General features: G+C 37.3%; 1 protein-coding gene across 1 annotated transcript in view; it reads right to left on the bottom strand.

Annotated features, from left to right (window-relative positions):
* The window catches only part of IQCM (IQ motif containing M), a 478,048-nt gene that overhangs the window by 263,815 nt on the left and 191,155 nt on the right, over positions 1-23,078 (bottom strand). Inside the window, exon 8 of the mRNA XM_070769022.1 lies at positions 6,133-6,248. Coding sequence (XP_070625123.1) covers positions 6,133-6,248 — 116 coding nt within the window. The remainder of the gene's footprint in view (positions 1-6,132; positions 6,249-23,078) is intronic.

The following is a 23,078-nucleotide window of genomic DNA, read 5'->3' as shown; positions in this document are numbered from 1 at the left end:
GATGAAACTGGAGCCTATTATACAGAGTGAAGTAAGGCAGAAAGAAAAACACCAATACAGTATACTAACACATATATTTGGAATTTAGAAAGAAGGTAACGATAACGCTGTATGCGAGACAGCAAAAGAGACACAGATGTATAGAACAGTCTTTTGGACTCCATGGGAGAAGGTGAGGGTAGGATGATTTGAGAGAAGAGCACTGGAACATGTATATTACCATATGTGAAACAGATCACCAGTCCAGGTTCGATGCATGAGACAGGGTGCTCGGGGCTGGTGCACTGGGATGACCCTGAGAGATGGGATGGGGAGGGAGATGGGAGGGGGGCTTCAGGACAAGGAACACATATAAACCCATGGTGGATTCATGTCAATGTATGGCAAAAACGACTACAATATTGTAAAGTAATTAGCCTCCAACTTAAATAAATAAATTTAAAAAATAAATAAATGTTTTAAAAAAATAAATAAAGGGCTCAAATGATGTCCTCTGGAAGGCACTAAGGAAGGCACTTCAGAGTGATGGGACTTTTCTTAAATTCATTTTCTTGCCACCTTCTCACTTGAATGTTATGCTTTTACCACACTCAATTTCTTTTACTTCCTGAAACGCACCCTGCTCTTCCATCCAGACAACCACAACTGTTCTTTCCCCTCTGCTCCTCCATCCCTGAAATTTGTCACCACCACAATAGGTACACAAGCCCACACGCCCAGGCATTTATTTGCTTATCTCATCCTCATTCTAGAGTGTCATCAAATGGTGGAGTTCCCATCAGAGAACATTCTGATCCCAGAGCCACAGTAACATGATTGTAAATTAGCCACTCAATGAGGAGAGTTCTGCCTTGTCACTTCTAAGAGACATGGATGGACCTAAAGACTGTCATAAAGAGTGAAGTAAGTCAGAAAGAGAAAAGCAGATATTGTATATTAACACATATATGTGAAATCTAGAAAATGGTACAGATGAACCTATTGTCAGGGCAGGAATAGAGAGACACAAAGAGAACAGACCTATCGACACAGTGTGGGGCAGGGCAGTGGGATGACCTGGGAGACTGACTCTGCTGCTGCTACTGCTGCTAAGTCGCTCCAGTCGTGTCCGACTCTGTGCGACCCCATAAACGGCAGCCCGCCAAGCTCCCCCATCCCTGGGATTCTCCAGGCAAGAACACTGGAGTGGGTTGCCATTTCCTTCTCCAATGCATGCAAGTGAAATGTGAAAGTGAAGTCGCTCAGTCATGTCCGACTCTTAGCGACCCCGTGGACTGCAGTCCACCAGGCTCCTCGTCCATGGGATTTTCCAGGCAAGAGTACTGGAGTGGGGTGCTATTGCCTTCTCTGATATATACTCTACCATGTGTGAAATAGATAGCTAGTGGGAAGCTGCTGTACAGCACAGGGAGCTCAGCTCCATGGTCTGTGGTGACCCAGGGGGATGGGATGTGGGGGTGGGGGGTGGTGAGAAGGAGGCTCAAAGAGGGAGGGGATATACACATACATAGAGCTGATTCACTTCACTGTACAGCTGGAACTAACACAGCATTGTAAAGCAACTATACTCCAGTAAAAAAAATTTAAGTTCTTCACTCTCCTATGTTTCTAAATATTAACTAGAAATTAACTTCTTACACAAATTTTTGTCAATATTTGTTTTTATTCTAGATTTTTTAAGAGCACTACTGATATTAATTTTTCATCTCAGAATTTTGATAAATACCAGGGTTGTTTTACACATTGACCTTCCTTCAGATTGTGGGTTTCCAGATTGATTCCTACATATTCATAAAGTTAGCAAACCTTGTAAAGAAGAGTTGTGAAATGAAATTGCAGAAACAAAGTTGGAGATGGTGGTCTCTCCTAATATTATTGCAATGTAATACTACATTTTTATGTTATGCAAGGGATGTTATTGACAGGTGTTCACTTATTTGGATAAATATTATCTTTCAAGATAATTAAGAATATAAATATCTCAGGACTGCAGACAGCATCTTAAACTTAGTGCAAAGAAGTTTGTGAGCCTATATGCCATTGTTTAAAATAACTGGAAATTCTAATACAATCCTAATACAATAAGTCTGCAGTTGCAGAAATGAAATATTAAAGCTAAATACATATAACATTTTGTATTATCATCTAATTAGAACTAAAAACATATAGGATACAAAATACTTTTAAAAGAAAATTAAAACTTCAGGCTTAAAGGGGATATTTTCTTTTAGCCTAAAGTAAGTATCGGAGAAGGCAATGGCAACCCACTCCAGTACTCTTGCCTGGAAAATCCCATGGATGGAGGAGCCTGGTGCGCTACAGTCCATGGGGTCGAGAAGAGTCAGACATGACTGAACGACTTCACTTTCACTTTTCACTTTCATGCATTGGAGAAGGAAATGGCAACCCACTCCAGTGTTCTTGCCTGGAGAATCCCAGGGACGAGGGGAGCCTGGTGGGCTGCTGTATATCCACATTAACTTTCTTACTTGAGAGAATTAAAATTTTGAGAGGAACTAACCTCTACAGAGTGTTTTGAAAGCAAAATGTGTTATATTTTTCTCTCCTCCCACAAATTCAAATACAGGATTTTCTGTACTCTGTCATCACTCCTAACAATGCAAGCTTCTTTCTACAGTCTCAATTTTTCTAGTTCCATTTTGTCTTCTGGACCTGATTGAACAAACTCACATCAAGATCACTTAACACTTCAAACCCATTAGGATGTATTAGGAAAACAGAAAATATAATCAGTGCTGATGAAAATGTGGAGAAACCACAACACAGGCACATTACTAGAGGGAATGTAAAAGGTGTAGCCAAGGTACTAAATATAGAACAGCGATTCCTCAAAGTATTAGACATAGGAATACAATGCTGCTGCTGCTCCCGCTTAGTCACTTCAGTTGTGTCCAACTGTATGTGACCCTATGAACTATAGCCCATCAGGCTCCTCCATCCATGGAATTCTCCAAACAAGAATACTGGAGTGGGTTGCCATTCCCTCCTCCAGGGGATCTTCCCAACCAGGGATTGAACCCCGATCTCCTGTACTGCTGGCAAATTCTTTACCACTGAGTTACCAGGGAAGTCCATATGGTTCAGCAATTCCACTCCTGGATAAATACCCAAAAGATGTGAAAGAAAGGACTCAAACAATATTTGTACATCCATGTTCATAGTGAAATTATTTGCAAGAGTCAAATTGTAGAAGCAACACAAGTGTCCACCCTCAGACGAATGGATAAACAAAATATGGCACATATGTAACAGAATATTATTCAGCCTTTTGAAAAAAAGGAAATTCTGACACATGATACAACATGGATGAACCTTGAAGACATTATAAGTGAGACAAGCCAAGCACAAGAAAGGAGAATATTTGTTGCCAGGAGATGGGGGAAAGGAAGAACAAGGAATTCGTGTTCAATGGGTACAGAGTTTTAGTTTGGAAAGATAAAAATGTTCAGGAAATGGACGGTGGTAATGGTTACACAGCAGTGTGCGTATACTTACTGTATGTACACTTGAAACTGTTAAAATGGGAAATTGTATGTTATGAATAGTTGACCACAATAAAAAGAAAAGGGAAAAAAACTTAACTTAGAACTTGGTGTTTAACCCCTTTTAGAATTGTTATTATTTTAAAGAATAAATGACAGGAGAAACCTTACTTAAAAAAACAAAATGTTAGACTTTCGATGGTGAAAACTAAAGGTGCAGTGAGCTGAAGGAAAATAATTTGAAGATTTCAATCTTACTCTCTCCTATCCATTCCCACCCTACGCCCAACATAATAGGTTTGCAAGGGTAAGTGGACTGATGTGACAAGCCTCGTACTGCTCACCCAGTCTCCACTCTAGTCTACCCCAAATTCTTTAGGGAGGCACACATATCCAAAGCACCAACTATCATTCAAAGCCATGGTTTGTAGCCCTTTGCACTCCTAATTCCCCAGTCAGCAAGGAATGAACATTCCCAATCTTGCACTTGGGAGCTCTCCAGTCACATTTACTCTTGCCAGATTTACTCCCCAAAGTGATATATTTAAATATACTTCCTCACATAACTAGGAGCAATCTCTAAATTATTAATATAAAATAGCATAGAACTGGCAGGCATAGAAACAAGAGTCCATTTATTCCCCTTTACTGGAAAAGAATGAAAACAACCATCTCTGGGTGTTACTTTTGCTAAGGACATGCATGAATTAGAAATATACACCCCATTAGCTGGAGGTAATCATTTTTTCTATATTTAATTAATATATTCTGAAAATAGTATTAATAGATTACAACAACTTTGAGTTTCAGGAAATAATATTCATATAATTTCCTCATCTAAATTCATACAATTTTCCTTAATAATATTCATATTATGTCCTTATCTAAAACAAGGATGTGATGATTGACTTTTAGTATATTTACTTACAAAGAATTTAGTAGTAGGAGTTAAGTATTACATAATTGAAAAGGTTTGGTTTACAGGAAAAATATAAAAACTCAAGATTTTTTTAAAAAATACTAGGTAACAAGCTATTCAACAGGTAAGAAAAATAATTGCTATCAAAGTTGGACTGTGAAGAAAGCTGAGCACCAAAGAATTGATGCTTTTGAACTGTGGTGTTGGAGAAGACTCTTGAGAGTCCCTTGGACTGCAAGGAGATGCAACCAGTCCATTCTGAAGGAGATCAGTCCTGGGTGTACATTGGAAGGAATGATGCTAAAGCTGAAACTCCAGTACTTTGGCCACCTCATGCAAAGAGCTGACTCATTGAAAAAGACTCTGATGCTGGGAGGGATTGGGGACAGGAGGAGAAGGGGACAACAGAGGATGAGATGGTTGGATGGCATCACTGACTCGATGGACGTGAGTTTGGGTGAACTCCAAGTGTTGGTGAAGGACAAGGAGGCCTGGCGTGCTGCAATTCATGGGGTCGCAAAGAGTCAGGCATGACTGAGCGACTGAACTGAACTGAACTGATCCAGTGGTGTTATGGACTGAACTGTGTGTCTCCCCACAATTCATATGAATCCTTAAGCCCCAGTGTGACTGTATTTGGAGATACTATCCGTGGAGAGGTAATTAGGTTAAATGAGCTCATAAGGGTATGGCATTAACCTAATATGACTAGCATGCTTATAAGAAGAGAGAGAGAAACCCTAGACACACACACTGGAAAAGCCATGTGAGGACACAGCAAGAAGGCAGCCCTCTGCAAGTTAAGGAGAGAGAAGCCACAGGAGAAAACCACCCTGCTGGCACCATGACCCTGGACTTGCAGGCTTCAGGACTTTGAGAAATAAATTTCTGTTGTTTAAACCACCTGGTCTGGGGCGCTTTGTTATGGCAACCCAAGAACACTAATACAAATGATGAGTCAAAATCAAAAATAATTAATGATATGAGAAAAGGAAAAAGGCAAAGAAAGGATGAGACAGACACATTCACATACAAAGCAGAACATACAGGAGACGTAAGAAACTCGGATGCCTATTCAGACACTATGTGACACAAATGTTATTAAATGGCATTTTGCAGTCTTTTAAGAAATCATTGCTAAAGATTTTAGAACATATGAGTTGCTTTCACTATTTACATAGAGACATCACAGGACCTGCCCTGATGAGCATGTGAACTTAATGCGAAATCTGGATTCTATCTTCAAATCACAGATTCCCATGTCTCAGTTTAGAGAAACCTCACTCATAAACCATCAGTTTGTGGTCATGACAGTGTGCTTGGATTTTTAAAACTTCTTAGTGTCACACTCCTTACAAACATCTTTCTTCTTGTCTGGCCTCCACTGTATTTTTCTGATAAGTTAGTTACCATTACAAAAATAGTTGCTATCACAGTTGGCAAAAACCACCGTTATGAGCATTTTGGTTATTAGCTCTCTTCAAACAAAAACTAATCCACATATTTAAGGAGTTAAGGTGATCAGCAAGATTAGCACAAAATAACAAAAGCATTGCTTCAGGGAAAAAAAAAAGAATTTCAATGGGGAATCATTTTAAGAATGAATTATGCTCATAGTAACATCGTACATGTCATATCAAAATTAACTCAATCATTTGCCAGAGAAAACAATGGTAATTCAACTCTATGTCAGGTTTTACAAATACTTACACTAGAATAATCCTGAAATGCTAATGATGATCCAGAGAAACTAGGCCAACTGGAATCGTGAGTCAAACGGGAGAACCTTTTTGACACAGATCCTCTCCAATCATAGAGTGTCCTGTCTGTTAAAAATATCAACGCAGGTTAAAAGAATATTTATTCAGGAAAAATACACAGTGATCATACTGCTTAGTGTTACAAAGATGAAAGTAAATCATCTTTATAGCCCCACTATTCTGTATTAAAATCACATCTTGTCATCTAATCATAGCAAGATGAAGAAGTGATAGCAATGCATAAAGAGAGGCTTCAATTAATAGGCTTCCTTATACCATAAAGCTCTCGTGTTTTTATTACATACAGTGTGCCCATCAGAAAACTAATAGGTTCATTCTTTTGACTCAAGAACACTGACTTCTTTTGTAAGAGAGGCTTAAAGCAAAATCATATTTGTGAATAGCACTTAACAAAAATAAAAGAAAACCTCCTCTCCCTGTTACATAAGCCCTTTAAAAGAGAATTTAGAATTATTTGAAAGCAGAACTTTTGATATTGAAAGTATTTAAGGTAAATAGGTTGGAAGAGCAAAAGGTGAACCAGTATATACCCGCATATTTCTTCTGGCTCATAGAAGTTATCATGTAGGATTTCTGCACACAATTTTTATTAAAGAGGCGGAGATTCAAGATTTACTTGTTCACTTATTTCTCAGAAATACAATTTAATCCTGCCATCCAAATGAATCAAACTAGTTTTACGTTTCCAATTTTCTAATACTTCTTCATATACATATACTCTTCCCTAAAACTTTAAATTTAAGAGAGTCCTCCATGGACCGGTTAGTTCCATGTAAATTTAGAGAAAAATCAGAAGTAATACAGTCTCTCATTTCATTGCTTCAGTTTATTTACAGGACCATAAATTAATTGCCCTATATATGGGGAGGTAGAATAGCAATATAAAATAATGAAACGTGATATTATCTCAGAGACATTCTAATCAGTATACACATACACACATCCTGCTGCTGCTGCTGCTAAGTCGCTTCAGTCATGTCCGACTCTGTGCGGCCCATAGAGGGCAGCCCACCAGGCTCCCCATCCCTGGGATTCTCCAGGCAAGAACACTGGAGTGGGTTGTCATTTCCTTCTCCAATGCATGAAAGTGAAAAGTGAAAGTGAAGTCACTCAGTCGTGTCCAACTTTAGCGACCCCATGGACTGCAGCCCACCAGGCTTCTCCATCCATGGGGTTTTCTAGGCAAAAGTACTGGAGTGGGGTGCCATTGCCTTCTCCATACACACATCCTACCGCATCTTAATTTTGCATGTATTTCCTCCATTTCAGTCAGTCTCTGCCCTCTATCAAAAGGAAAACTCTCTAGGAGAGGCAACATATAAATGATATATTTCATTCACAACACAATATGAAGAAATGAATTTCTTTAATGGAAGCAATGCCAATCATGAGTAGACCACAGAGAATCTGAAAATATTATCTAAGGAGAGGATAGCAAAGAAAAGGCCATACACATCATACTTTACTCGGGAACTTGTATAAATTCAGAGGGACATAAAAGGACAGCATAAGAGTTACTGAGATGTGAAAGCCCCCACATTTCCTATGAAGCTTTGCTGACTAATTTGAAGTATTCTTTAATTCATTAGCACTAGTCCTATTCCACCCACTTGCTCCAATGCACTTTGACAGCAAATATTCTATTTTAGATAACAAAGCATCTCTTTCCAATCTCCTTTTAAAATGTATAAACTCTTCTGGGGCAAGGACAATATCTTACTTGGAACTGCTGTATGATTCTGGTTCATTAGTAATATGATTAAAGTCACTATGTAAACACTGATAAATCAGAATTAGCCTCGTGAGGTTAAATCTCACAGGGAAAAGAGAATCTTCCTGATTACTGAGGAGCACAGCTAAATATGAAACCCAATGCTGTATGACTTATTTTTCCAAGAGATTCCAGAGTATTTCAAATATTTTATCTTGTCTACCCACAAAACAGATCCATGTAATCGAGAAGTCATACATTATTTTCTTCAGTATACAGGTATCACACTGGAAAATATAGCTATAACTTTTCCACTTCAGGAAGCAGTAAAGCCTCCACTAAAATCCTCAAGGTGATCATTCACACACTGATCTATGCTAATGACTCCTCCTAAGAAGCCAGGCAGAGAAGGTGACATGCAACAAATTCCAGTTTATTCCACAAAGTCAGTTGAAAGTTATAAGCTGATAGTTTGAAGAAGTCATACATCAGACTAAGTCTTCACAAACTCTTCACAGAGCCAATAAGCTTCAAAGGTAATGCCACAGGGAAGTGAAGATTCTGAATTCTAGGGTGTGTGTATGAAAGAGAGACAGCATACGAGTAGGCTGTACATTAATATGTGAAAAAAAAAATTTTTTGTCAGTATCATCAGCCAGCAGGATAGAATGAAATACTCTGAAGTTAAACAAATGTAGGCTAAATGCAACAGCATTATTTGGAAAGAAGCCAAAACGGTCCCCTCAAGTTGTGTGCATGTGCTCAGTCACACAGTCGTGTCCACCTCCTTGCAACTCATGGACTACAGCCTACCAGGCTCCTCTCTCCATGGGTTCTCCAGGCAAGAATACTGTAGTGGGTTGCCATGCACTCCTCCAGGAGACATTCCCAACTGAGGGATAGAACCCAGGTCTCCCATGTTGCAGGCAGATTCTTTACTGGTTGTGCTACCAGGGAAGTCCCCCATCAGGTTAACAAAGAATTATTAGCTAATTGTTAGTTTCTTAGTCATATCAAACTGTTTGTGACCCCAGTGACTGTAGCCCTCCAGGCTCCTCTGTCCATGGAGTTTTCCAGGCAAGAATATTGGAGTGGGTAGTCATTTCCTTCTTTAAGGGATCTTCCCAACTCAGGGATCGAACCCTGATCTCCTGCTTTGCAGGCAGATTCTTTACTATCTGAGCCACCGGGGAAGCCCATTATTAGCTAAATAGCAGCTAAATCTGAACATTAAAAAAAAAAACTGTAAATATCCATACCAATGTCTTCCTGTCTTTACATTTCCTCAATAGTTATTTAGGCCTTTGAAAAATGCTTATACCACTAGTTCGTGTTATTTTGTTGGTTTCTTCATATCTCATCTATCTAGACTTGCGAGTCTTTCACTTGGTTTGTATTCTCCATAACACTGAACACAACACCGTGCCCCAAGAATAAGTTCAGTCCTGGGCTGACCTGGCATTGGCTGTAACGCCCATCAGCAAACTGCTAAGAGTGAAAGTTCCCATCCGATATAAACATCTGATTCCATGGAAGAGTCTTTAAAAGGGGGCTTTTAAAATTCTATTTTTTTTTTCAGGACAAGTATTTTTCACCAGATCATCTTCTCTCTCTTGATATTTGTCTTGATGTGTATAATGGTAATAGATTTCAAATACGTATCTGCTGGGGATGGCTTTTTATTGCATTTCCCATTTTCATTCAAATTCATGTAGTTAACAATAAGCCAATTATTTACACAGGTGAGAGATACTATTAAAATTAATAAGCATAATTATTTTAGACACCTAAATTACCTAGATGACTCACAGAAAACTGATAAGATTGCATCCAGTGATATAACCAAGAGAATGAAGAAATAAAACGGGAAATGGGGAGGAGGGAAGAAAAAAATCTCTAGCTAGTTAAAACATTTATCATTTTTCTATGATCTTTGCAGTGACAAGCATTTCCTTCACATTGCAAATGGACAGATTTGTCCCCAGGGGCTTCCCTGGTGGCTCAGTGGTAAAGAATCTGCCTGCAATGCAGGAGACATGAGCTCGATCCCTGGGTTGGGGAGATCTCTGGAGGAGGTCGTGGCAACCCACTCCAGTATTCTTCCCTGGTGAATTCCATGGACAAAGGAGCCTGGTGGTCTACAGTCCATAGGGCTGCACAGAGTCGGAAATAACTAAAGCGACTAAGCAGCAGACTTGTCCAAACTGTCCGAATATCAGTACAAAATCCAAAGACAATAGCAGTTTAAACTTTTCAATTATACTGTTTCAGTCAACCAAGAAACCAAATGTCCGTAAGAAATAATCAATGCAACTGCCTCCAACAGAGGCAAAGTCCAGATGCAAGCGCGATGTATCTTTATGAGGATGTGACAGAGCCCAAGACACAAGTGGGTTCAGTGGTCCTATGCCCTTAGAGCCTTTTTTATGCCAAGCCCATTCTGTTTCCCTTTTATCAATTCCTTTCTATCAATTAATTCTTTGAGTTAATTGCACATGCAGTTTTAATCTGTAGGTAATTACAATCAATTAATAGTTAGGAGACAGAATTAGCAGTTCTTAGTTTGATTATCTATATAATTAAAAGGGGGTGGTAAACTAGAGTTGACAAATAGCATCTTAATCAGTTGAATAATCAAACCCTAGAAGCTTGCTTGGGCAGCTGAATTCCATCTATTGCATTAGTTAGTTCAAATTTTAGAATCAATGACTGAAATGTCCATTTGAATCAATTTATATTGTCAATTTATAGTCAAAAATGAATACATTCTAAAATGACTTAAATGATTTACCTTCTTTTATTTATAATGAACTGCTTCCAAAAGAATTCAGTAAAAACAAAGAGCCAACAAACGAACTTATTTACAATCTACTGTATGTCCATGGCTCCCAAGTTGTATGTTATAAAACATCTAAGGAATATGACCAACTCCTTTTGTACAGGTTCTGCTTAACAGTTCTATTCTATGTTCTGAGAGATAGCAAATATAACATAGCTTTCATCTTTTTTTTTTTTTTTTTTGGCTATCTAATGGCAATAGCTGTTTGTAGATACAGAGGAAATAACAAGATGCAAGATAAGCTTCAGGTAATTTAGAAAAATATATAAGAACTTCGTTGTGATTAGGATATAATATAATGGGACAGTATCATCACTGTTGCATAATATCTTTCTGAATTATCAAGTATTTGAACAAGATTGGCAGATACTTCCAAGTGTATAGTAAATAAAAAATATTCAAAAAGAATCATGATTTCTGGTTCAATATGGTTTGTTACCTTCGACTGAGGCAGCCCCTTTTATAGTCCAAAATAAAATACCATAATAAAAAAGACAAAAATTTCAAGGTCACAAAAAATAAATTTAACCATTCACCTAGTGTCGACTGAGAAAAGTTTTTTTCATAATTAGGATAATGGAAGGGAATTGAGGAAAGCAATCAGTGATCTTTACATAATAATAAACCCCTAGCCCATCTGAAAGCCATTAGAAAGAGGCTTAAGACCACCTAAAAAAAAAATGAAGAGAACAACCAACCATTTCTCTAAAATGTGGGTGCACCTATTGAGAACCACTTTCCTCTCCATGCCCCATCCATCACAATCCACTTGACACCACAACTGCAAGAAAACAACTAGGAATGAAGTAATCCTGGCACCAGGATTCGATACAGTCCTGTTTTAAGGAAAGAACCCTGCACAGAGGTGAGACAGGCAGTTCTCAATAGCAATGTACAGTGGGGACTGTAATTCTCATGTGCTGAACAGCTAAGAAGAATAAAGAACAAAGGAGTGGAATAGGACAGGCCCCACACTGGCAGAGCCAAACTATATTCCAGATGGGTAAGTGGGTACTGACACCTGCTCATCAAGTATAGAACTAAAAGAGGTGACCAACCACCCAAGTGAACATGGAGCAGAGCTGCGGTAAACCCATGTTCTCCATGGGTAATCACTCCCTTTGCATAGATCGGTTTCTCCTTATTCAGGGTAGAGCCTACATTAATCATGGCAATGATAGTTAACATTTAATGAGGGCCTAGTTTGCTAAACACTTAAGATACATTATATATGTGTGCTCAGTCACTCAGTTGTGCTACCCCAGGGACTGTAGCCCGCCAAGCTCCTCTCTCCATGGGATTTTTCAGGCAAGAATACTGGAGTGGGCTGCCATTTCCTTCTCCAGGGGATATTCCTGACCCAGGGATTGAACCCATGTCTGCTACAGCTCCTGCATCGGCAGGCAGGTTCTTTACCACTGTGCCATTTGGGAAACCCTGAACATACATTACTTATCTATCCAGAATATTAACCTACAAGGTCCGTGGTGAGTTTATCCCAGCTTAACAGCAAAGAAAATTAATTAAGTCACTTGTCCAAGTTCAGACAATTGCTAAGAGGTTGTGTGAACCCAGGCCACTCCAAATTTGAAGCCTGCAGGACCGTGACACAAAGGGAAAATTCCCTGTAGTAGACTGAACAATGGCTCCGAAGATACCATATCTTTATCCTTAGCTCATATGATTTAAAGGGTTTTATGGGTAAGATTAAATTAAGAATCCTAAGAAGGGAAGATTATCCTGGATTATCCCGAGGGACTACACGCTAGTATCCTTACAAGGGGGGTTGGGGGTGAATGTGACTAGAAGGGGAAAAGAAAATATGATGACAGAGGCAAGAAACCAGAGTGATCTGAGAAAGAGGTCATGAGCCGGGAAATGCAAGCAGCCTTTAGAAAGGCAAAGTAGATTCTTCCCTAGGGTCCTCAAAGTCTTAACTGAGTCCAGACTCTCGATACCTGGACTTAGTCCAGTGCAATTAATTTTGGATTTCTGGCCTCTAGAACTACTGGAGAATAAATTTGTATTGGTTTAAGCTAGCAAGTTTTGGTAAATTGCTAGAAGAGCCATGGAAAACTAATGCAGTCTACAATTCTGAAAATCTAGTAAAATATTTCACAAGACTGAGAAGAAAATTTTAGAAAAGTGTTGGCATTCCCACTATATTGTAGCAAGCCAACTCTTCAAAATAGAGGCCAAAATATGGGGTGCATGTATCTTTCTGAATTAGTGTTTTATACACCAATTGGATAAATACCAATGAGCAGAACTGCTGAGTAATGAGATTGTTCTATTTCTAGTGTTTTGAGGAACTTCTGTACTGTTTCCTATCAACAGAGTACAATGGTTCCCTTGTCTCAACAGTCTCACCGCTATTGTTATTTGTAGACTTTTTGATGATAGTCATTCTAACAGGTGTGAGGTGATATCTCACTGTGATTTTGATCTGCATATCTCGGATGATTAGCAAAGCTGAATATATTTTCATGGGCCTGTTGGCCAACTGTATATATTCTTTGGAAAAATGTTTATTCATATCCTCTGTCCATTTTTTTTAATTTTATTTTTAAACTTTACATAATTGTATTAGTTTTGCCAAATATCAAAATGTTTGGGTTTTTTTGAATATTGATTTGTAAGTGCTGTTTATATATTTTGGATATTAACCCCTTACCAGTCATTTGCAAACATTTTCTCTCATTCATTCGGTTGTCTTTTTTATTTGTCCATGGTTTCTTTTGCTGTGCAAAAGCTTTTAAGTTTAATTAGGCCCCATTTGCTTATTTTGCTTTAGTTTCCTTTACCTTAGAAGACAGGTGCAAAAAAATATTGCTAAGATTTATGTCAAAGAATGGTCTGCCTATGTTTTCTTCTAGGAGTTTTATGGTTTCCAGTCTTACATCTAAGTCTTTAATTCATTGAGTTTACTTTTGTATATCATATGAGATAATATATCTGAAGAAAATTAAAACACTAATTTGAAAAGAAACATGTATCCCAATATTCATAGCAGCATTATTTAACAATAGCATTACTTATAAACACTTGAAAAAACCAGGAGCAACCTAAGTGTCCACCAAATATGAATGGATAAAGAAGATGTGGTATACATATACAATTGAATATCACTCATCCATATAAAAGGATGAAATTCTTCCATTTGCAACAACGTGGATGGAACTAGAGAGTATTACAGTATTATGCTTAGTGAAAATACAGAAAGGCAAATATGCTATTTTATCACTTACATGTAATACCTAAAAAACAAAACAAATGCATGAATATAGAAAAACAGAAACAGGCTCACAGATACACGAGATTAAACTAGTGGTTACCAGTTGGGAGAGGGAAGTAGGGAGAGGTAGGGTAGGGCTAAAGGAATAAGAGGCACAAACTACTATGTATAAAGTAAACAGGCTACAAGGATGTACTGTACAGCACAAAGAATATAGCCAATATTTTACAACAACTCTCCCACTCCAGTACTCTTGCCTGGAAAATCCCATGGACGGAGGAGCCTGGTGGGCTGCAGTCCATGGGGTCGCTAAGAGTCAGACACGACTGAGCAACTTCACTTTTACTTTTCACTTTCACGCACTGGAGAAGGAAATGGCAACCCACTCCAGTGTTCTTGCCTGGAGAATCCCAGGGACGGGGGAGCCTGGTGGGCTGCCGTCTATGGTGTCGTGAAGAGTCAGACACAACTGAGCGACTTCACTTTTACTTTTCACTTTCATACACTGGAGAAGGAAATGGCAACCCACTCCAGTGTTCTTGCCTGGAAATCCCAGGGACGGCAGAGCCTGGTGGGCTGCCATCTATGGGGTCACACAGAGTCGGACATGACTGAAGTGACTGAGCAGTCTTAGCAGTAAATGTAATAAGATGTATAAAATATTGAATCACTATGTTGTACACTTGGAATTAATATACTATTATAAATCAATTAAACTCCAATTAAAAATAGAAGTCAAAAGCAACAAGGATAAATTAAAGACTTAAAAATAAGATTTGTAAGGTAAATGAAAATGGAAATAAATGTTTTTTAAAAGACAAGAAATACAAGGAAACCAGAAATGTAATGGCAGAATTATAATGTACTTCAGAGTTAGTGGGGATGTAAAAGATAGTGCAGAATATCAAATGACTGGATTTGGCAAGCACTCCTAGAATGCAGAAGAAAAGTATCCAAAGACAAAAATAATGAGAGACAAGATTACAGATTAAAGAGGACAAAAGATAAATATACATGAAAGAAATCATATACTTTACCAAAGATGAAAACAGAACAATCAGGAATGAAAAAAATAACACTATTGAATTATAATTTTCTGAGCTGAAACAAAATTTGCATCTTCTGAGTATCGGCGCTCATTGTATTTTAGGAAAAGTTAATTAAAAGGGATTTGTATGCAAATGCATTCTGCAAAAGTAAAGGAATAAAAAAATTTAAATTATAAGATTAAAGAAAAATTCATATATATTTAGAAAGAAGAAAAATCTCAACGTTGCAAAACTCAGGTCCTTTCCAGATTTCTTCTGTGAAACAGCAAAAGAACCCATACATAATAGAATACCATCAACAGAATTTCCAGAGAAAAGAAAAGGTGTGAAACAGAAATTTTGTGACAAAATTGTTTTCAATGTATGAAGTATGAAGGTCAGCAAAAAAACAAAAAAAAATCGTTCTCAAATATACCAATGCTCTGAAAAGCTGCTCAGAAAAACACGTTGTTTTTAAGTAAATAAACAAACATTTATCTGAAGACCAAGACATGAATCAAAATCAAGGATGCAGGGATTTAGAAATCATGGTGTAAGAGTTCCAGAAGTTTTTCCTGTAATCAGTATTCAGTTCTAGAAGGATCATTTGTGGTATGTGGATGCTGTGACTCTGATGTAAAGATTGGTCCTGCCAGGCTTTACCTCATAGTTTCTTTTGCTATTCTACTTTCCCAGGAACCAAATGATTAGTTTCCTAGGGTATACACTTGAACTCACTCGTAGTTCCAATGAAATGTTCTTTCAAATGGAATCTTGCTCTAGAAGCAATAACCAGTGTTGTTCTGTCAGCACTTACAATGGCTAAATGTTTGGAACATGTACCCAGAGACCCAGTAAACCACACAAGAATAACAACAATATAATGACTATTTTCAGGTTCACAGAACTTAAATCTGACTTTTCTCCTTTTAAAAGTTCAAACTGAATTGCCTGAGTCAGGGCATCACCCCTCACAAAGATCCTCTTTATATCATAGAAACACTCTCTGAGTGTTCTTATGGAGCTTTGCTGTTTAAGGATAAAAATATACCTGGGAAACAGATTCGACAAAATATACCAGAATTTAGCAGTGAGTATCTCTGGATGGTGGAATACTAGAGGTCTTTTTTCTTTTCTGATAGTTGTCTGTATTTTCCAAATTTTCTGAAATCTATTATAACTAATAGTAAGTTTTAGGAAAAACATATTTTAAATGAAGCCATAAAAATTTAGGTAAAAATAAGTGAAATTATGTAAAAAACTATTAACAAAAGCAAAGTATCACAGAACTTTAGGAATGGTTTACCTTTCAGGAGGCAACACACTGAGACTAAATTTTAATCCTTTTTTTTTTTTTTTTTTGTCTAACAAGGACATGTTGTATTTATAAAGGAGAAAATACAATTAGTTTGAACTTCTTTTAACAAAACATGCATACAAAAATAAGTGTTTCCTTTAAATTTGTCCTCAATGATCAACACATATTTTGAGAGCAGGGACATCACATAATCTTGAGAGTCAAAACTCTTATTCCCCTCCCAGGAAGTAAAAGTAAATCTGCTATGTCCTATGTCCAATTAATATACTACTATAAATCAATTAAACTCCAATTAAAAACAGAAGTCAAAAACAACAAGGATAAATTAAAGACTTAAAAATAAGATTTTTAAGGTAAATGAAAATGGAAATAAATGTTTTTTAAAAGACAAGAAATACGAGGAAACCAAAAATGTAATGGCAGAATTATAATGTACTTCAGCTTTGGAAAACGTCCGTCTCAGGCTTAGAACCTAAAGACTCTTGATTAACTGAAGCAGGTGTCAGGGTACCAGGTCTGTCACAAATTAATTCCTGCAAAGCAGGGGCAGCTATCCGAATACGTGATTTGAAAATGCCACTTCTTTTTAAAGGTTTTGTTTTTTTGTTTTTTTTTTTAATTTGGACTTCTTTTAAAGTCTTTATTGAATTTGTTACACTATTGCTTCTGATATTTTATGTTTTGGTTTTTTGGCCATGAGGCATGTGGGATCTTTGCCCCTCAACCAGGGATGGAACTGGCACCCCGTTCATTGGAAGGACAAGTCCAACCAATGGCCCCCCAGAGAAGTCCCTGAAAATGCCTCTTGATTGCAGTTCACCTGTAATCTTTTCCAAGAAGCAATGTGACAAATATAAGCACATGTTGGTAGCAGCCTGCAACAGCAGGAGGGCAGGGACTGTGCCCAGTGGCACTGTTTTATCCTCCACACAACTGAAATGCCTGGTACAGAATATGTGCTAATTGTTTATAACAAATGAATTTAAAATTAACTGGATACAGTGTGGTTTACAGGTGGCAATGATGTCATAGGTCTCTAGACAAAAAAATGACAAAGGTCTAGGAGAAAACTGCATATTGGGTGATAATTTAATGGGAGTGTTCTTGGTGTCTCTGCCTCCTGCAAATGAAAGCAATGACTAGTCTTCTGTTCGTCTTGTACAACTCTAACTTTTTTAAAATGAATTCTTTCAAGTTTATTGTATACTGCTGTTTAGGCCATATGGATCTTACCTATTTTGGTGTCCACACTCATACCTGTTTGGTGAAAACGAAAATTTGAAGAGACTTCTAGGAAAGTAATTATCAGTAAGAAGAATCTATTAAAGCTCATATTTTTGATGTAATATTAATTTCTAGGAATCTTTCATAGGGAAATAATCTGGAATGTGCCAAAAGATTTATTAACAAAGATGCTTATTACAGTATTATTTATAACTGTGCAGAAATCAAGTTAGTTTCTGAGTTAGCATAACACTGCTATTCTTAGAAAAAGATGCTTGCAAGGTTGAGCCTCAGCTGGCATCTAAGCACTTAGAGGGTAAACAGTTCCCTAGCCCCTGATGTAAAATTTTCCCTGAAAGATAAGGGTATCTCACTATGCCTAAATTGTACAAACAATATGATTTAGCTTTCCTAATAAATAAATCAGCTTATCCTAAGCTGATATGAATATCAGCTTTCCTTCTGAAAGTCTGGAATATTGGTACATGCTATGCAGACGGTGCCAACGTGAGCATGTCCCAGTAAAAATTTTGGGTGCTGAGTCTGTAACGAGTTTCCCCAATATATAACCCTTCACATGTGTGATGACTCGTTGCTGGAGGAATCAAGTACCTCCGTGTGATTTCCCTGGAAGAGGACTCCTGTGAGCTTGCTCCTGATTTTCTCTGGACTTCACCCCATGTGCCTTTTCCCTTTGCTGATTTTGCTTTGTATCCTTTCACTACAGTAAACCTGAGCTGTTGATAGGACCATATACTGAGTCCTGTGAGTCCTCCTAGCAAATCACTGAGTAGCCTTGGGGTGGTCTCAGGATCCACAACACAATAATCAAATTAGAAATAAGATAATATTCCAGTAATGGGAGATTGGTTGAGAAGTTTATAATATATACATGCATTGTATTATGTTTTGATAAAAATTTTACCTATGAATTTTTTTACGTTATACAAAAATGTAAAATATGATATACCTTATACCTTTAATTATTAACAACAAAGAAAAATCTGTAAGCCAAAGGACTGGACAAAAATATGCCAAACTGCTGAAAGTGGTTGGGTCATATTTTTGTCTTTATTTTCTTTTCTTTTGTTCTGAATAGGCTGAATGTGAGGTTCATAAATTCTTATACCTCACTCACCACCTTTTGAGGAAGGCTTCCTCATACTCACAGGTTATGCATGAGTTAGAATTATTGTGCAAATTCTGGAATGAGAATTAAAAATTCTGGAATGGAATTAGGAAATAAAACCAAGAATCAAATCCCCTAAGAAAGACTGTTAATTTTTTTTATATTTGCATCTGTGTTTGATGATCAACTTGTCAGAACATTGAAGTTCATTAATACATCATTATCTTTATTGAAAGCTCATTAAAGCAACACATTCAATGTAAGAAAAAAAGACTCTGGTGACAAAAATGAAAGGATAATCATGGAACAAAATCTTAGCCTTGCTTATGCTTGTATCTTTATTCCAAATGTTTCACTCTATTCTTTTCTACTCTCCTAATCAGTTAGCAGTGAGTGAGTTTGTCACTAGCAAGGTATTGACCTTTTATGATTAGTGAAAATTTAAAACCCAACTACAGGCAGAGAACTGTAGAAAACTATATTAAAACTCTGTGTAAGTACAAAGTGATTTGCAAAGCCCAAGTCTATAAAGCTACAGTGAGCATCATACATAAATATAACAAACAAGATTTTGTGAAACAAGCTAATGATGAGGACTTTCCATTGTTATGATCAACATTTACAATCTAGTTTTAAGGATTAGTCAGTTTCAACTGGTCCTTTTCAGTCCTTTCAACCATCACCAGAAAGGAAGCAAAGATAAAACACAAATCAAGGTTTCTACTTGTTATGACTACTAAAGTCTAAGTTCTGATAAAAATTCTGAATATTAATGTATTAAATGTTATCTATGAAGTAATAATATTAAATCTTATCTATGAAGTTCAGTAGCCATGTGGACCCTGTTTTCATTATTACTAATAAATTAAAATTGACTGTACTAATAAAATATTTCACAGATGCTCTGTCTTCTTACTCCTACACATCCAAAGATCAAATTCAACAAAATTTGGTTCTTTTGAGAAACATATTATGTATCATTTTAGCACCAACTTTAAGAATAATTAACAAAATTATGGGCATTTCTTAGTGATTTTACTAACTACTATGCCCATATATGATTTTTTCCTCTAGTTAAAGTGCTCTACTTGCCTTAATCTAAGAGTATTGAATTCCATAGCCACTCATTTGCTTATGCCACAGTGCCCACTTATGATGGTTAATTTTAATGTATCAACTTGTCTAGGACACAGTGCCCACATATTTAGTCGAACATATCTAAATGCTTCAGTGAAGGTATATGTAAATTATTGACATTTAAATATGCTTTGTGTGAAAGCTTTCCAAAAGGTGGGTGAACCTCATCCAATCAGCTGAAGGCCTTAAGAAAAAGACTAACCTCCCCTGAGGAAAATTCTGCCAGCAGACTGCCTTCAGACCTGAGACACAACATCAAGTCTTCCATGGGTCTCCAGTCTGGAGCCCACGCTACAGATTTTAGGCTTGCTAGTCTCCACAATTGTATGAACTAATTCCTTAAAATAAATCTCTCCATATATGAGGAGGAAGGGTGAGAGAAAGATTTATTTTTAAAAATCACTTATGGAGAAAGAGAAACCTACCTATCTACCAGTCTATGTATCCTCCATTTATCTAGATGTCTATGTAAATATATTGATCAATAAATATCTATATCTGTATTTATATCTATAGAAAGAGATCCTATTGATTCTGTTTCTCTCAAGAACACTAGCTACGATCCCTGACCAGTTTTGACCTTCCCAAAGCACATCCAGCTTTCCAGGACAACTTGTAATTCCATCCTTTTTCTCATCACTCATAAGAACATATTGGAATTCAAAGGAATGTAGCTGGCAGGATCACAAAAATAGCCCTGAATCCATCCTAATTATTAAAAAGTTAATTTTAAAAGTTTTGTCTTCTCAGTATTAAGAAACATATGCCTTGCAATCACCTCACCCATATGATATACCAATGTGAATAGTCATGGAGGCTGAAAACCATCCAGCTCCATCACTGGGACAGAACATAACTTATATTGTGGGTTACCTTTTATGTTTTAACTCAGCCACAATATTATAAACTTTGTAAGACATGGCTGATGTCTAAAAGCTTTTTGTATTCATTATATACCTATCATGGTATTGTGTATAGTCAATTTTTTAAAAATTAAAAAGAAATTACTCAATTTAATTGCCTTTAGATTCAAATGACATCTTTACTTCTATGGATACTTATACCAAATGTCTTTATCCTTATAAAAAATGGAAGCGAAAATAATATCACAACTATATCTCTACTTGAATGTAGTTTTATAAAAATAATATAAAAATGTGGAATTTGAACAACTACTGGTAATAATATAATTTTTAGATGAGACCGTGGTATTTTGGTATCCTTTAAGATACCTTAGATTTTATAATAAAACTGAAAAGTATTGTGGGTGGATGGCAAGGAATTTCCTAAAGTAAGAAAGGCAATGTCAAAGAATGCTCAAACTACTGCACAACTGCACTCATCTCACATGCTAGTAAAGTAATGCTCAAAATTCTCCAAGCCAGGCTTCAAAAATACATGAACCGTGAACTTCCTGATGTTCAAGCTGCTTTTAGAAAAGGCAGAGGAACCAGAGATCAAATTGCCAGCATCCGCTGGATCATGGAAAAAGGAAGAGAGCTCCAGAAAAACATCTATTTCTGCTTTATTGACTATGCCAAAGCCTTTGACTGTGTGGATCACAATAAACTGTGAAAATTCTGAAAGAGATGGGAATACCAGACCACCTGACCTGCCTCTTGAGAAATCTGTATGCAGGTCGGGAAACAACAGTTAGAACTGGACATGGAACAACAGACTGGTTCCAAATAGGAAAAGGAGTACATCAAGGCTGTATATTGTCACCCTGCTTATTTATCTTCTATGGAGAGTACGTCATGAGAAATGCTGGACTGGAAGAAGCACAAGCTGGAATCAAGATTGCCGGGAGAAATATCAATAACCTCAGATATGCAGATGACACCACCCTTATGGCAGAAAGTGAAGAGGAACTCAAAAGCCTCTTGATGAAAGTGAAAGTGGAAAGTGAAAAAGTGGGCTTAAAGCTCAACATTCAGAAAATGAAGATCATGGCATCCGGTCCCATCACTTCATGGGAAATAGATGGGGAAACAGTGGAAACAGTGTCACACTTTATTTTGGGGGCTCCAAAATCACTGCAGATGGTGACTGCAGCCATGAAATTAAAAGACGCTTACTCCTTGGAAGGAAAGTTATGACCAGTCTAGATAGCATATTCAAAAGCAGAAACATTAGTTTGCCAACAAAAGTCCGTCTAGTTGAGGCTATGGTTTTTCCTGTGGTCATGTATGGATGTGAGAGTTGGACTGTGAAGAAGGCTGAGCACCAAAGAATTGATGCTTCTGAACTGTGGTGTTGGAGAAGACTCTTGAGAGTCCCTTGGAGTGCAAGGAGCTCCAACCAGTCCATTCTGAAGGAGATCAGCCCTGGGTTTCTTTGGAAGGAATGATGCTAAAGCTGAAACTCCAGTACTTTGGCCACCTCATGTGAAGAGTTGACTCATTGGAAAAGACTCTGATGCTGGGAGGGATTGAGGGCAGGAGGAGAAGGGGACGACGGAGGATGAGATGGCTGGATGGCATCACTGACTTAATGGACGTGAGTCTGAGTGAACTCCGGGAGTTGGTGATGCACAGGCCCTGGCGTGCTGCGATTCATGGGGTTGCAAAGAGTTGGACACGACTGAGCGACTGAACTGAACTGAATCCAAGCTGAGAAGGAAATTGAGTTGGTGCATGGATCAGACAGTACTGACCATGAGTTCATAATTACTAAACCCAGGTGATGAGTACATGTGGATCTATTATCCTCCTCTCTTTATTTTTGTATATATGTAGATTTTGCATAATAAAATGGCTTTTCATCTATTTATTCAAAAGTATATAAACCTTCTCAATGCCAAGAAAAGTTTTAATTAAACAGCTAATCATCAGAAAAAGAGAGCAGACAACAGAGCAACACATAAAGAATGATACTTTTCTATCTGGCAAAATCTGGTTTAGAAAAGAAAGAATAAAACTGAACAATTAGGTATAAGGAACTCAGCTAAGTAATAAAATCCCCAAGTCCTCATATGGTGACTTTGCTAAAAATATTCTAAAATCCTATGTCAGAAACTCTCTACCTGAGAGAGTTTCTGAGAATCTCTATCAGCATCTCTAAACAGCATCAAAAGTTTGTTTATGGTCTATCTTTTCCACTAGAACATAAGCACTGCAAAGTCAATAGCTTTTGTCATGTTCATCAGTGCCTCTCCAATGAGAAGAGCACAGATAGTAGGTGCTCAATAAATACTTGTCAATTATTCCTGTATATAAAACATGCTGTCTTCTGATTACCATCATAAGACCATA

The sequence above is a fragment of the Bos indicus genome, chromosome 17, assembly GCF_029378745.1.
Source record: "Bos indicus isolate NIAB-ARS_2022 breed Sahiwal x Tharparkar chromosome 17, NIAB-ARS_B.indTharparkar_mat_pri_1.0, whole genome shotgun sequence".
NCBI lineage: Eukaryota > Metazoa > Chordata > Mammalia > Artiodactyla > Bovidae > Bos > Bos indicus.
This window is presented reverse-complemented; position numbering and strand designations above follow the sequence as displayed.